Source organism: Schistocerca piceifrons, chromosome 3, assembly GCF_021461385.2.
Source record: "Schistocerca piceifrons isolate TAMUIC-IGC-003096 chromosome 3, iqSchPice1.1, whole genome shotgun sequence".
Classification (NCBI taxonomy): domain Eukaryota; kingdom Metazoa; phylum Arthropoda; class Insecta; order Orthoptera; family Acrididae; genus Schistocerca; species Schistocerca piceifrons.
This window is the reverse complement of record NC_060140.1, coordinates 529649264-529666063: the sequence shown is the minus strand read 5'-3', so window position 1 is coordinate 529666063 and position 16800 is coordinate 529649264. Positions and strand designations below refer to the sequence as shown.

General features: G+C 44.8%; 1 protein-coding gene across 1 annotated transcript in view; it reads left to right on the top strand.

Moving 5' to 3' along the window:
• Positions 1–6313, top strand: part of LOC124788802 — a 79033-nt gene extending 72720 nt beyond the window's left edge. The window contains exon 5 of the mRNA XM_047256084.1: positions 5902–6313. Within this exon, the coding sequence (XP_047112040.1) occupies positions 5902–6313 (412 nt within the window). The remainder of the gene's footprint in view (positions 1–5901) is intronic.
• The last annotated feature ends 10487 nt before the right edge of the window (positions 6314–16800 follow it).

Sequence of the window (16800 nt, the reverse complement as noted above, 5' to 3'; positions counted from 1 at the left end):
GCCAGGCTCATTGCGGACAATTTTCAAATAAGTTACAAGATGAAATAACATCACCTCGTTGGTAGTTGATGGGAGCAGACACAACATCGCTTTTACAATATTCTGCAGAACCTGATCCACAGATTTTGGCCACTGATGGGATCGTGTATACGTTTGGAGGTCACCCTCTCACTGTCAGATAAGACCTGGAGAGGATGCACTGAGTCATCCAAACTGGGTGCAGCACTGTAAAATATGCCGGCCGGGGTGACCGAGCGGTTCTACGCGCTACTGTCTTGAACCGCGTGACCACTACGGTCGCAGGTTCGAATCCTGCCTCGGGCATGGTATTTCATTTTATTACGTAAGTGAACGGCAGACTGAGTGTCACAAGGGAGAAAACACACAAAATTCCTGATATGCCACGTCTTTGTTTCAGACTGGTAAGAGGTATGGCTCTTCTTTCTGCGTCAAAAAAAAATTCCTCTGAGTTAGCCTAAATTTGGTATACAGCATTTTATACCCTAAAATGTACCAAACGTAAACTGACCAGCAAGCTTTTACTGCAAGCTTTCCGAATTATGTGCCGTGTTTTATTTAATTTCGAAATGTCACAATAACTGTGGGTAACAGAGGAAAGAAAGTGTTCATTATCAAGCTGTAATATCTGAGTACAATATGCAAAAGATTTTTTTTTTACCGAATAGTTTTCTCAAACTTGAATGAGACAGATTGAATAGTGGAAAACACGTGTAAATTCCAAAACAGTGGTTTTAAAATTTTTGCGTGAAAAGTAAGTTATACTAGAAACAAACTAGAGAGACAGATACGCCATTGCTTCAACTATATAAAACAATTATTTTTGAGGCACGTCAAATAAATTGAAATTTCTCTCCCCGTGTAAAAGGGTCCGTCAGATGAAATCCTAAAAACCGCAACAATGGGACTATGGAATGAGTCCATTCAAACGTAATCACCACACGTACTAAGACAATTATCCGACTGAGAGACGAGACGATCAATTGATCAACTGCAGTTTCATAGAACGCAGTCGGCTGCTGACAGATCGACAACTGCACCCATTGTTGGTCTACCTCATCGAACTGAAACCGACGCTCATGCATCTGTTTCTTCAGCTTGCCGAAGATATGAAAATCATACGGTGGAAGACCCGGGCTGTATGGAGGATATTGCAGTGTTTCCTTATCTTCATTTTATTGGCAGTGTGGGGGCGGGCGCTATCGTACAACAGAATGATTCGGTGAGACAGTACTGTTCGGCGTTTGGCATTATGCCGCATTGCTGCGCTTCAGCAATTTTGTAAGGAAACTCTGCAACATCCTCTTTACATCCGGGAGATTTCACCGTGTGGTCTTCAAAGTTCTGGCAAACTGAAGGAAGAGAAGCGTGGACACTGATTCAGTCGTGTGGGAAAGTGCAAGAGTGGGTGCAGCTGTGGACCCATCAGCAGCCGACTGGGTTCTATGAAACGGAAACTGATCGTCTTGTCTCCCATTGGACAAATGTCTTAGGCACTTTCGATTGGATCCATTCTTGTCGTGGCAGTTTTCCAGTTTTCATTTGACTGTCCGTTATATGTTACCGATGTATGGAGCAACAAGCAGTCCGTGTTGTGCCAGACGCTATAGCAGAGAATCGTATCACTGTTACATGGCTGTCATCCCAGTGTGAACCGATGAAGTCGCTCCAACAATATTTCTACGAACGCTTCAATGCGGGCTGTTTCTATGGCATATCACAAGTCGCTTTGCGTTTCGTATTGCATGTGGTATCACTTCAGTGACAACCGGGCCTAATTTCAAACATTTTCTCACTTCCGTGCTTAATGTCAAGTAAGAGGATTGGAACTTCAATAGTGACAACTATTAATTTACAGCTCGTACAAAACAGATACGTGTTTCAAAGTAGTCACCAGCATTGTGTATAACCGGCTGCCAGCGAAGTGGAAGTGGATACTCTTAGCAGTGCCAGTTGTGTTGACAGTTAGAGCGGCGCGGTGTATTACCCGAAGAATTTGTAGCAGTTATGAAGCGAATGGCGTGAGTTGTTCGCTTCAGTTTAGACATACAGTTGAATTCACGAGGGCTTAAGTCAGGGGAGCGCAGTAGGTGGTATAGCACTTAGCAGCCCCATCAGTCAAACAAATCAGTAACAGCTTGTGCTGTACGTGGTTGGGCATTGTCCTGCAAAATGATGGTCAGGTACTGCAGAAAGTATCATCACTTCTGTTTCTAAGCTGGTCGTAGGTCGTGTTCCAAAAATGAACAGCATAGACACAGAATTATGTGACACTTTCTTCAGGACCTGACCATCATTTTGTAGGACAACGCTCAAGCACATACAGTGCAATGAAACTTCCTGGCAGATTAAAACTGTGTGCCCGACCGAGACTCGAACTCGGGACCTTTGCCTTTCGCGGGCAAGTGCTCTACCAACTGAGCTACCGAAGCACGACTCACGCACGGTACTCACAGCTTTACTTCTGCCAGTTATCTCGGTCGGGCACACAGTTTTAATCTGCCAGGAAGTTTCATATCAGCGCACACTCCGCTGCAGAGTGAAAATCTCATTCTGGTACAAATTCGTCGGACAATAGACCGCACCGCTCGAACTGTCAACACACTGGGACTGCTAAGAGTATCCTACAACTTTCACGTCGCTGGCAACGGCTATGCACAATGCTGGTGACTACTTTGAAGGTCAGTAAAACTTTGAAACACGTATCTATTTTGTAAGAGCTGTAAATAAATAGTTGCCACTATTAAAGTTCCGACAGTCGTATTTAACACATTAGCTCATTTGTGAAGTACTCAGACGTTTGAAGCTTTTTCTATTATTTTTTTAACATGAGTTGGATTTTTTAAGGAACCGGGGATTACTGGTGGTATCTACATCAGTGGTTCCCAACCATATTTAGACCATTACCCACACCTTTTTTCTTTTTTTCACCTGACTAAACTGTACACTTTTTGGAACACTTTTATTTTTAAAATGATAAAAGATGATGATTTTGTGTGTGTGTGTGTGTGTGTGTGTGTGTGTGTGTGGTGTGTGTGTGTGTGTGTGTGTTTGTTTTATGGAATGAATGACTGAAGAATTCGTGGTGCATCGCAAGTGGTACCCACGATACCTCTTCAGAAAAGAACGCTAACTATCGGCAGTGAAACTATGCTTGTTACCAAACATGTTTCTCCTGCATTAATCCCCTCCATTGCGGTACTTGCTTGACGTGCACACTGCAACCTGATTTAAAATCAAACAAGTTGAGATGTGTGCACGGTACTTCCTGTTCGTAAATCTGTTCACTGCTGCAGTCCTTACTTTTGAACTGGCAGAAATTGGAGGACTTTAGGCTGTTAATGCGTTGTGTGTAATAATAATAATAATAATAATAATAAATAATAAATAATAATAAAACTACGTATGTACAGCAGTGTAGTAGCCCTTACGTAGTTACTGTTGTGTCGTGCTGTCAATTAATTCATTTATCTGTTTCGAAGCGAGTATCGCTTCAGGCAAATGCCAGGATCATTCCTTTGAAAGGGCACCGCTGGTTTCCTTCCCTAATCCGAGCTCTGTCTCTAATGACCTCGTTGTCGAAGGAACGTTCAACAGTAATCTTCTCCTCCTCCTCCCCCCCCCCCCCTCGAAGCGAGTAATGAAACTATTTCTGGACTACTGCCGGTACTATCTACAACTTGGAGAAGACATTTTCTTGAGATATGTAGCATTTGTTACATGTAAGACTCACTGTTTACATCAGCGATGTATGGGACGAAAAGCAGCCTATACAGGGTGAAAAGTATTTAAACCGACAAACTCTGGGAGGTTGTAGGGGACATTAAAATAAATATTTGTCCCTAATGTCATTTTTTCGTATGAGGGGTATTTAAACTGGTAGAGGAAGATTTCTCTGGCGACAAATTAAACCAACAAACACTTTTCCATTTTTTATGACCAAGAGACAATACATTAACACAAACCAATTTCAGTTGCAGTAGATTTTCAAAAATGTCTCCATTGACACGTAAACAAAGGTTACACCGTCGGATCATGTTCTGTCTGACACGGGCAAAAATCCCAGGATTATCCTGAATTGTTCCTGCTGCTGCTACTATCCGGGGCAACCAGATCCTCTTTTGATGCAACAAGAGTTGCGTAAACAAGGTTACGCATCTCTCCCCACACAGTCCAGAGGGGACATATCTGGGGATCGAGCAGGCCATGGTACAGGACCACATCTGCCAATCCATGTTTCTGGGAACCGTCTGGCCAGGAATCGTCGCACACGACGACTGAAATGTGCCGGCGCCCCGACATCTTGGAACCACATGCGTTGTCTTGTAGGGAGCGGGACGTCTTCCAGCAATTCTGGCAATGCTCTGGTGAGAAAATCTTAATAGTGCCTGCCATTTAATGGGCTAGGTAGCAGATACGGCCCAATTAAACAGTCCCCAACAACACCGACCCACACATTAACGCAGATGGCTCTGAGCACTATGGGACTTAACTGGTGTGGTCTTCTCTTCTTCTTCTTCGGTTATCAACCCACAGGTTGGTTGGCAGCAGCACGCCATTCCGTTCTTTTGTCAACTTTCTTCTTCATATCTGCATAGGTCTGGCACCCGATGTCATTTATTACTTGTTGAATGTAGCTTAATCTAGGTCGTCCTCGGCGAGTTCTTCCTTCAATGATTCCTTCTAATATTCTCTTAATGAAATTGTTATGCCGTAAAATGTGACCTATGAAGGTTATTCTTCTTTTCTGTATATTTCGCCAAAGAGATCTGTTTTCTTTCACTCTTCTGAGGACATCTTCGTTTGTAGCCTTGTCTCGCCAGCTGGTCATCAGTCCCATTAACGCAGAAGCGCACTCGATGAGCGCTAGTAACTGTGGCATATGAGTTATCCTCACTCCAAACATGCGAATTGTACATGTTGAAGACTCCATCACGCCCGAACGTTGCTTCATCGGTTAACAAAACAGAAGCTGGAACTGTAGGATGCATTTCACACTCTTCCAGGTACCAGTGCAAAAACTGTGCTCTAGGTGGCTAATCAACTGGTTCCAGGTTGTGGACACGATCTAAGTGAAATGGACGTAACAATTGCTCTCGAAGTCACCATGTTACGTGAAATTGCACGAGTGCTGACTGAAGGATCCCGCTCCACATGCTGCAAGACAGCTTCCTCAAATTGCAGCGTTCTGACTGTGCGACGGCTTCCCTGTCCAGGTACTCTGCTAAATGACCCGGTCTCACGCAGACGTTGGTACACAGCAGCAAAGGTCGTATGATGTGGGATACGGCGATTAGGATATTGTTGTTGATAAACCCACTGTGCAGCTCGTCCGTTGTGGTGCGCTACGTCGTACGCACCAACCATACCAGTGTACTCACTCCAGCTGTATCGCTCCATTAGTAAACAGAGACAATGCACTACTACACTGGTGGACAGCAGTTGCCTACAACTTAAGATCGTAATACGGCCTCTAGCGACTGAAGATCGTAATACGGCCTCCACCGGTTTAAATAATCCTCATAGGAAAAAATGACATTAGGCAAAAATAGGACAACAGCACAACAGATTAGGGAAAAATAGGACAACCTCATAGAGTTTGTCAGTTTAAATACTTTTCACCCTGTATGGGTAGTGGGTCACTGTGTGAGGAACCTGCATTACTGCTACTAATTGAGAGAAAATAATTACTGATAACATATAGTTTTATGAAATTGTCTTAATCATAATGATTTTTTGGCAGTTTAGTTTCGTGACTGAAACGTGATGGAATGGTGTAGTTTTTACCCCTGACATAATTTAATTTTACCCTCAGGGGGTGATTACCCCCCAGTTTCGGAACCACTGGTGTAGACGATGAACCGCCCGCTTTGCGTGCCTCAGATGGGCGCCGATGGGCCTGGACGTGGCGTACGCGCTGCTGACGACGCCTTCGCGGCAGCTGTCGGCCGGCGAATGGTCGGAGCTGGTGGGCGAGTGGGAGCGCGGCCTGCAGGCCGGCCTGGCCCCGCTGGGGCTGTCCGCGCTGGCGCCCGCGCGGCCCGCGCTCGACGCGCTGCTCGCCGCCGCCGCGCCCTACGTGCTGGGCGCCGGCCTGCTCAACGTCGTGCTCACCCTGGACGAGGGCGGCGGGGGCGGCGGTGGGGGCGGCGCTGACAGGCAGCCGGCCGACGAGGGCGACGCCCTGGCAGAGTTCGTGCGCGGCCTGCAGGCGCCCTTCACCAGGAAGACGCCCAACTGCCAGCAGAGGGTCCTCGACCTCATTGTCAACGTCATCGATAAGGGCTTCCTATAGAAAACCTTCCCCTCTTACATACTTCGTAGTAAACATTGAAATATTGAATTGTCTTTTTTCTAATATTGTGATATTTTTTGGTCAATAAAATACTGTGAAAATTTATAACCTTCTTAAAATATTGACCTCAACATCCACATCCTCAGCTTCTGTTACTTCCCACCCTGACTCTACTTTTTTTTATCATCAGTCTTCTGACTGGAGGATAACAAACTGGTCTGTAATCCATCGCTTCATTCGCCCTAACGAAGCTAAAGAAAAACAAATGTCCTGTCGTTCTGCAATTATTGTCGATTTTTATGGCACCACACAGTCCCCATTGTAAACAACTACGTTACAAATTAATATAAACTATGCTAGTTGCCCTCGTCTGGTATTGCCTTGAGAAGGGTAGCTTGCTGGCCACTTGCAGCGCCGCTTTCGCAGAGTATAACAAAAATGAGCTGGAGCGTTGTGATTGTATGTGTTATACTGTGATTTAGAGTTCCAGAAGTTTCGTTGTGACTACAAGTGAAACAGAAATGGTTTATAATACACACTCACAAAATCATTATCCTTGGTTTCCCATAGGGTAGCTTTTACGCAGACATGACACGTCGTGGAATACCTCGTAATATCGTGCCGGACAATTTCTTGCCCGGCGTAGTGCAGCAATTCGACGTGGCATGGACGCAACAAACCATTCGAAATGCCCTGCAGAAATATTGATTCATGCTGCCTCTATAGCCATCCATAATTGCGAAACCGTTGCAGATGCAGAATTTTTTGCAAGAACTCACCTTCGACGGGATTCATGTTGGCCGAGCTGGACAAACAAATCATTCGCTCGAATTGTCAGAATGTCCTTCAAAACAGTCCCGAACAGTTGTGGCCCAGTAGCATGTTTGGCAACATGAAGTCCATGAATGGCTGTAAATGGTCTCGAAGTAGCCGAATACAATCCTTTATAGTCAATGATCCGTTCAGCTGGACCAGAGGACCCTGTCCGTTCCAGGTAAATGCAACCCACACTATTATGGAGCCACCACCAGCTTGCACAGTGCCTTGTTGACAACTTGCGGCCATGCCTTCCTAGGTCTACGCCACACACTAACCCCTACCATCAGTTTTTACCATCTCAAATCGGGACTGATCTGTCTTCCAGGGTGCAACCAATATGATCACAAGCCCAGGAGAGGTACTGCACGTGCTGTCGTGCTGTTAGCAGAGACACTGGCCTCGATCACCTATGCCATAGCCCACTAATGCCAAATTTCGCCTCATTGCCCTAACGGATACGTTCATAGTACCGTAAACTGACTTTGAGTCCTGGGGTGTAACTTGGACCCAAATCCAAAAAAATTATCAAATTAGTTCAGGATCTGCTGTAACGCTCGTATACATCTGATTAACCATTTCCTCGACAGATAGTAGCACTAGCTAGCGCCCAATGCGCTTCGTAGTGTGCCTGCTTTTTCGCGCCTTCTCACAGCTTAACGTTATATTGTAGTGTAATTAAATAACGGATCGTCGCCGAGGATGCAAATTTCCAAAGAGGATAATAAATTATACAAAGGCTAATCTCGCTTTCATGTTTTATAGCAATGCTGCATAACCATCTTTCTCGCCATACACAATATATCAAGCGGAACATCTTTGGACAACTTGGACAGAAAGCAGACCAGCGGGTGTTAGGTACAACCGAAGTAAGCATGCAATATCTGACGACTGGTTTATCGCCCACCTTCCGCCTATGCTCAGGAAACAAGAAGACACTAAGACTGTAATTGGAGATAATTTGTCATTCCATAGCCAATTTGTTTGCCTGCCGCCCTACTCCTTACATTTGACACGCGGCCCCTCCATATAGCCTACTTTAAGCCCTCGGCAGCAAAACGGAGAGATATTTTAACCAAATGAAAAGCGGCTGATGCTGGAAAGAAATCAGCATGTTTGCATGAAGACCAGTCCTCTACGTTATTAAAAACTGTATTGGACGAGATGGAGACTAAATCGCCAAGTAATCTGCCAGCAGGTTTTAAGACGACTGGCATTTTCCCCACAAATGAGGATGGAATTATCTCGTTTTCCGAAACAAGGTAGATCAGTAAACTTAGATCTTGTTGGAGTAACATTCTTAGCTCACCTTCATAAAAAGAGGTGAGAGTTTGTTCATGTCTCGGGAGTTTGGTGGCCAGCAAAATTGTTTGAACTCAGAAATGTGTTCCTGGAGCCAATTCTGGACGTCTGGGGAGTCATATTGCCCTGGTGAAATTGCCCAAGTCCGTCGGAATGCGCGATGGACATGAATTGATGCAGGTGATCAGAGAGATGCTTATATACGTGTCACCTGTCAGACTAGTATATAGACGTATCAGGTGTTCCATATCACTCAAAGTGCACGCGCCCCACACCAATACAGAACCGCCTCCAGCTCGAACAGTCCCCTACTGGCATTCAGGGTCCATGGATTCATGAGGATGTTCCATATCCATACACGTCCATCCGTTCAATACAATTTGAAACGAGACATGTCCGACCAGGCAACATGTTTCCAGTCTTCAACAGTCCCATGTCTGTGTCGACGAGCCCGGGCGAGGCGTGAAGCTTTGTCGTGCAGCCATCAAGAGTACTCGAGTGGACCTTCGGCTCCCAGAGCCAAATCGATGATGTTTCGTTGAATGAATGGTTTGCATGCTGACACTTGTTAATGGCCCATCTTTGAAATCTGGAGCAATTTGCGGAAGGGGTTGTACTTCTGTCACGTTGAACGACTCTCTTCACTCTTCGTTGGTCCCGTTCTTGCAGGATCTTTCCCCGGCCCCAGTGATGTTGGAGATTTGATGTTTTACGGGATTCCTAATATTCACGGTACACCCGTAAGTGGTCGTAAGGGAAAATCCCCACTTCATCGCTGTCTCGGAGATGCTGTGCCCCATCGCTCCTGCGCCGACTATAGCAGCACATTTTAAACTCACTTAAATCTTGATAACCTGCCATTGTAGCAGCAGTAAGCGATCTAACAACTGCGCCAGGCGTTGCCGACCGCAGCGCCGTATTCTGCCTGTTTACACATCTCATGCCTGTTTACGTATCCCTGTATTTGAATACGCATGCCTATACCAGTTTCTTTGGCTCTTCAGTGTATAAACGACTCAAGATACAATCTGATCAGCCATATTAGATATTAGATTTCCGTCTAGTAAAGTCATCAGGAGATCCGAACCAGTTTCAAAGTGATTTAGACAAGCTGAAACTTCCTGGTAGATTAAAACTGTGTGCCGGACCGAGACTCGAAGTCGTGACTTTTGCCTTTCGCGGACAAGTGCTCTACCAGCTGAGCTACCCAAGCACGACTCACGACCCGCCCTCACAACTGTACTTCCGCCAGTACCTACTCTCATACCTCTCAAACTTCACAGAAGCCCTCCCGCGAAGCTTGCAGCACAATCATTCCTGGAAGAAAGGATTTTGCGGAGAAATGGCTTAGCCATAGCATGGGGTATGTTCCAGAATTTAAACAAGACGTCTGTGTGGTGAGAAAAGTGGCAACTTAACGTAAGTAATGAAAAGCGTGGGGCTGCCACATGAATACCAAAAGAGATCCGTTAAATTTCGGTCACATCACGAATGACACAAATCTAAAGGTTGTCAATTCAATTAAATACCTAGGAATTATAATTACGAGCAACTTAAATTGGAACGGTTGCATAGATAATGTTGTGGGGAAGATAAACCAAAGACTACGTTTTATTGACACAACACTTAGAAGATGCAACAGTTCTACTAAACAGACTGCCTACACTACGCCTGTCCGTATTCTGCTGGACTACTGGTATGCGGCGTGGGATTCTTACCAGTTAGGACTACCGGAGGACATGGAAAATGTTCACAGAAGGAACGCCCTTTTCGTGTTACAACGAAATAGGGGATATGAAACGTGACTTGCGGTGGCAATCATTACACCAAAGGAGTTTTTCGTTGCGACGAGACGTTTTCACGAAATTTCAATCTCTAGCGTTCTCCTTCGAATGCGAAAATAATTTGTTGACACCCACCTACATAGCGAGAATTGAGCGTTGTCATAAAATAAGAGAAATTGGAGAGCTCGCCGGGAAAGATTTAAATATTCGTTTCTTCCGTGCGCTTTTAGTGAATCGACGATTGAGAAATAGTGCACGACAGGGGGTTCATCCAACTAAAATGTGACTTGTAGAGTAGTCATGTATATGTACAAGCCACACAGGCAGGGAGTCTTGCAGATTCTAGAAAAATATCAGCAATCCAAGCATTATTCTGGAATGATTATCTGGAAAGTGCGTGTTTCTTACTATGGGAAACTAGAACTGTACCGAACAACAATAAATATTTATAACAAAAAATTGTATTGCTAGGATGAAGAACCAGAGCAGTCTAATAAACGTAGAGCACTTCACAGAGTGTCAGTGGAGACACCTACTTGACATCCTCGTGCCGTGCAACATTTCATTTCTTATCCTGAAGTGAAATTCTACAGTTTCTGTTGGAAGGTTGTCCAAGATTTCGGTCATGAGATTAAGCAATGACGATCATACAGTGTAGTTGCGGATAGACTCCAGGCCTGGACTGCCCCTATACAGCTGCGCACCCATCTGCCCATCGCAGATTCCATTTCCATGTGCGGAAGTCATGCAGTGACCATCGTCACCAACAAGCAATCAACCATCCCTACAAAAGATTGCCTTCCAATACTTAAACGTTAATAGATGGGAGCGAAAATCAATAGAATGGGAAACATGTTTTTAATCTTAGTTGTGATTGGAGATGTTAATTCGTTTGGCTAAACATTTCAAGCGAGAGTATCGATAATTATGTAAAGAATAACTACAATCAAAATGGTTAACTCTTGGAAAAAAAATAAAAATGTACTTTAATCACATTCCTAATACTGGTGAATCTAATTCGCCGTTAAATGTGGCAATAATTAATCGATCTGATAACCATTTGTCATACTCGAGTACCCAATTTATAAGTAATAAACTTACTTAATGTACATTTCTTCCACAAGCTGGATAGGGTAATGAAATTATTACCGCTAAAGTTTCCCCGTGCCCTATTAAAAAATTGACGGATGGAGATATTAAAAACTCTTGTCATAATTTAAATATTTCTTTCATAGTTGCGAGAGGAAGCTTTTTTTTACGAGGACAGTGACGGGTTTCAACTGTTAAACGAATTGACAACGTCTAAAGATTTGAGCAACAGAACTGCAGAAAGATGGACTCCTTCAAGGAATGAAAGCAGCTTATATGAAACAAGAAAATTGTGCTGTCATAGATTCCTAATCCACACAGTGGAATGAAAATTCTTGGGATATTACCACTACGTATTCAGCCAAGCGAAAGAAGTGCTACCAAACGCAGTCCGATATGGTCATATTTACGGATGCCAATAACTTGAGAGATGTGAAATTTCAAATTTTCCGGGGGTACGGACTTTTCCACAACATTTCAGGTGAACCGGCAGATGCGTGCAACTTGCTGCCACTATATTTCGACACAGAGTCTTCTGGTCAAGTTTAGGTGAATACTGACGAAAATACATTGAGCTCATATACGTAAGACCCCACCGGCACATTAATGGTGAATCCGGCTTTGCACACGCGGTTCTGCTGCAAGTCTGTACGCTGCTTATGTTTGTAATGCTCTCTGTAATTTCTCAGATGAATATCCAATACATGAATGTTCGAAAGAAAAGACACAACGCTTTCATTTAACTGATAGCCTTAATGAGCTATGAATCCGAAACCGCTAGTGCAGGCGCACAGTTACGTCCGACCTCCAAACGAGAATCTAAAATTAGCTAGCGTGGAGTATATGGACGTGGACAGCGGGTAAGTGGTGGCGCTACGTGGGAATGAGTCAGCCGAGAAGTTGCTCAGATAATGGTTCAAATGGCTCTGAGCACTATGGGACTCAACATCTGAGGTCATCAGTCCCCTAGAACTTAGAACTACTTAAACCTAACTAACCTACGGACATCACACACATCCATGCCCGAGGCAGGATTCAAACCTGCCACCGTAGCGGTCGCGCGGTTCCAGACTGTAGCGCCTAGAACCGCTCGGCCAGCCCGGCCGGCGCTCAGATAGTCCGCGCATTTGCGGTTAACGCAGTGTCCGGGTGACGCAGTAGTTAACCCAATTTCCTAGTAAGCAGGAGATCTTGGACTCGAGTCCCTGTCCGGCACACATTTTCACTCGTCGCAGCTAATATCGTCAATTCCTTTCCCTTTCCCCTTTCCTTTCCTTTCTACCACTCCACCTTCAATTTATTGAATATCCATTGTTCTGTGAACTCACTATATCTCATCGGCAGCAGGTGTGGAGCTGACATTACAGCGTGGTTAGAGCACAGTCTCTCCTCGAAGTACTTTTTATTTGACGAGTTTTTTTAACAATCTGACGGTGTCACCATGGGGCGTCCTGTGCCTCTTTAAACCAACACTATTCTGGCAACACGTTGATGACACTTTTCTACTTTGGCCTCATGGTTTGTACGATCTCCAAGAGTTCCTTCAACATCTAATCTCCATACTTGAAAATATAAAATTTGCTATGGAGATGGGGAAAGCAACGCTTACTTGCCTTTTTTAGACGGCTTGGTGCAACGTAACAGCGATGGCTTGGGCATTTGGTGTTTCGAAAGCCCACGCACACAGACTTCTGCTAACAAACTACTAGTTGCCAACATCCAACACTTACGATGGGCGTTCTAAAGATCTTAATCCACCGAGTCCATGCCATCTCCGATATCAATAATCTGCAAACGAAACTGGAAGACATACAAGTGCAGAGTGGGCTACAGCGAGGAGGATGATGGGTCCTCAAAACGACTGCTTGTCTATCACACATTGGAAACCTTTCAGCAATGATAGGCAGAATATTAAGGAGGCATAAAGGTATCCTTTTGTCCTCCCTCCAACAGTTCCGTATAAATGCTGCATATGTTATATAGGACAGACGATGCGCACTGTGCAGGACCTTATTGTAGAGCATGCGCCATACTCGCCTCCTCCAAGCCAGTGAATCCGCTATCGCCGAACACTGTGATGAAATACAATGAACCAAAAATTGTGGCCCATAGGTCAAACTTCTGGAGCTCCATCATCAGTGAATCAGAGGAAATACGACTGAGTCCTTCGTTAATCCAGACGGCGCCTTCCAGTTAAATTCTGCGTAGAATCATGTCTTACAAAGACTTCGTGTACTGCGTAGCCAGCGTCGTTCTCGATGACCTCGATCAACGCAGAGGACGCGCGTTGTAGCGCACAGATTTGCAGCGGACGCATACACGCAACATCAACTGAATACACCACGGATGTATTGGAGGGGTGTTAAATATGTGAGGTCGGAGCATTTTCGTCAGCATTCACCTTAAGATGGCCAGAGGCAGCAAGTTGCAGACATCCAGCTGGTTGTTCGAAATTATATGGAGTAATCTGAGACATGTTTAACGATCGAAGATTACTTGCTGTGGAAAGGGAATTGTGCTGTAAGTTCTAATAGTAGGATGAAATTGACGAATTTCGAAGTCCTAAGGTAATGGACGCATGCAAACATTTCACTAATTATTATAGTGTGTGGAGTATTATTGCAATTATTTGTTGCAGAAATGGAAATTAAAATTTGTATGCGTACGTGCACTCGTACTTTATAATGTTGGAAAAAAATATCCAAACATCGCCAGAAGTGCATATTTCAACATACACTGGCCACTCACCTTAATGTGACCAGCTATCAGAAGCCTGAATAACCACAGTTTGCAGCTCGTATGTGCAGGAAGAGAGTCAGTGCGGTTTTGGACGGCATTGACAGGGATGTGGAGGCATGGTTACTCTGTTACTGTGGCCAGCTGCGCTAGGTCTCTCGGTTCAGGATCCATGGCGCGAAATGACCGTTCGAAGTTTTTCCAAAGATTGTCGGTTGAGTTTAAATCGGGGGAGTCTGGTGGCCAGGGGAGCAGAGTGAACTCATCCTGGTGCTCATTGAACCAAGCACGTAGACTGCTGGTTGTGTGAAACGTTGCATTGTCCTGCTGGTAGATGCCATCGTGCTGCGGAAAAACAAACTGCGTTGAGGCCACGGTTCCCAAGGATACATGCATACTTGTGTTGGTCCATTGTCCCTTCCAGAATGACGAGATCACCCAGGGCATGGCGCGAAAACATTCCCCAGCCCGTAACGTTCCTTCCTCCGTTTTTCGACAGTTGTTGCACAGCCGTACATACCAACGGCCGTCTGGCCCATGGAGCGTAGAGCGCGAGTCATCTGAAAAGGTCGCCTGTACCACTTAGTAGATGTCCAGTTCCGGTATTGGCGTGCAAATTGCAGCCTTTGACGCCGATGAACAGTAGTTAGGACGGGTGCAAAAACCATGCTCCTGCTACGGAGGGCCATATGCAGTAACTTTCGCTAAATGACCGTTGAGGAGACACTGGTGGTAGCCCTCTTGGTTTATCTGATTGGTTAGTCGCTCAACAGTTGCACATCTATTCACCCGCACACATTTCCGCAGCCGTCGTTCACCCCTGTCATCTATACTCTGTAGTGCACCGCCGTTGCTTCGGCGCCGGGTTTGGTTAACCCCATATTCTCATGCACGGTATACTTTAACTACGGCTGTAAGCGATAGTTTACACACTTATAATTAGCACATGTTCTTATAAATGATTACAATTTCAGAAAAATTGGATGATTTATTCAAGAGAAAGAGCAAGTCAGTAACGCGTTGGTCCATCTATGGCAGTTATTCGACTTGACCACATTTAATGGAGTTGTTGGATGTCCTCCTGAGGGATATCGTGCCAAATTCTGTCCAATTGGCGCGTTGGAGCAACAAAATCCCGAGCTGGTTGCAGGCCCTCCCCAAAACGATCCAAACGTTCTCAACTGGGGACCCAGCGACAAGCAGTAGAAACTGTCGCCATGTGAGGGCTGGCATTATCTTGCAAAAATGTAAGCCCAAGATGGCTCGCCATGAAGGGAAGCGTAGAATATCGTCGACATATCGCTGTGGCTGTAATGACACCCAGAGGGGTCCTGTTATGAAATGAAATGGCGCTGCAGAGCACACTCCTGGTTTTCGGGCCGTACGGCGGGCGACAGTCAGGTTGGTATCCCACCGCCGTCTGGTAATCGGGGCTCAGTTCGAAGCGGGACTCACCACTGAAGACAACTGGTCACGCATGTTTTCACTTGCACACCTCTGCACGGTTCTTTCGTACACTCCAGTTCTGAGTGTACAGAGCAGGGTCGTCCACGGCGTGCAGAACTGCAAGCACGCACAATGTACAACGGCCTGTCTCGGTACTACTCTGTACTTCTCAGCTTCGCTCCGTCTTTTTTTGTACTGCTCGGTATAGAGCGACATTTCATTTAGCAGTGCGATGCGACACTTTCCCCCGGTATTTTGCTTGGCTTTTTTCGGTTGGACTACTTTCTTTTGTTCGTCAGAATCGTAGTGCTAGCGCTATTTATGAATCGCCATTTTTTCTTGGTACAAAGAAAGTTCACAGGTTCACTGGCTACATGCATAAAAAGGGGGAATCTAGCGATATATCGTCACAAGTCTTTTAAAAATGAATTACCATCAGTGAGGAGAAAGATGAGAATTCTCAGAATCTATTACGCTGTTGGAAATCTACGGGTCTAAAATGACATTACATCATGCAGAAAGAATTTAGCTGACGATGAAAGAGCTAAAAATTCCAACTATCGATAGACGATTCGTACAGATTTCGTTCTTCTGTACTTCCTGCTACTATTCTTACTTTTACTTGACTTAGGTACAACGGAGGTGTAGGACACTTGGGGAGTGGGAACGGAGAAGAAATATAGTTCTGTTATTAGCTGGCATTTGCTGACACGAAAAGGAAATTTTCTGAAGTCGTGCGGACTGTTACATTGCCAGTTGCAATAATTTTTGGTAGAACTGAACGAAGAGTATGAAAACGTTATTTAATATTACGAACTACGTTTTTTTAAGTCAAAGGGCTTGCCTGGAACGATTTTTCGATTTAAGACCCGTCGCTGTTGAATTTCTGTCGGAGAGAGGAAAGCAAGAACAAAAATTAGGTGATTCAGAATGGATTGAAGACCTCGCATTTTAAATAGAATTGATTGCAGACTGTCCCGAGCAAGACATAGCAAAGTGAGTAGCAACTTATTTCTAATTTCTCGTCGAAAGTGAATGCACTTAATAGAAGAAACACAGAACTTCTGATATAAAACACCGACCATTTCCCTACGCTCACTGGCGTTAAAAGAAACGCGTACTTGGGAGAATTTGTTGTGGCATTGAAAGAGTTACAAGAATAGTTTTCTAAACTTTTTTAGGACATTGCCAGCCTTGTACGTGTTTTTGAGCTGTCCTCGAGACCTTTGCCGTTTCAATTGAAAGCGCCGCTGTGTTTCTGCAAATGTAACTGATCTGCAATGCAGTTCCAGTTTAAACGGTAAATTCTTTTAT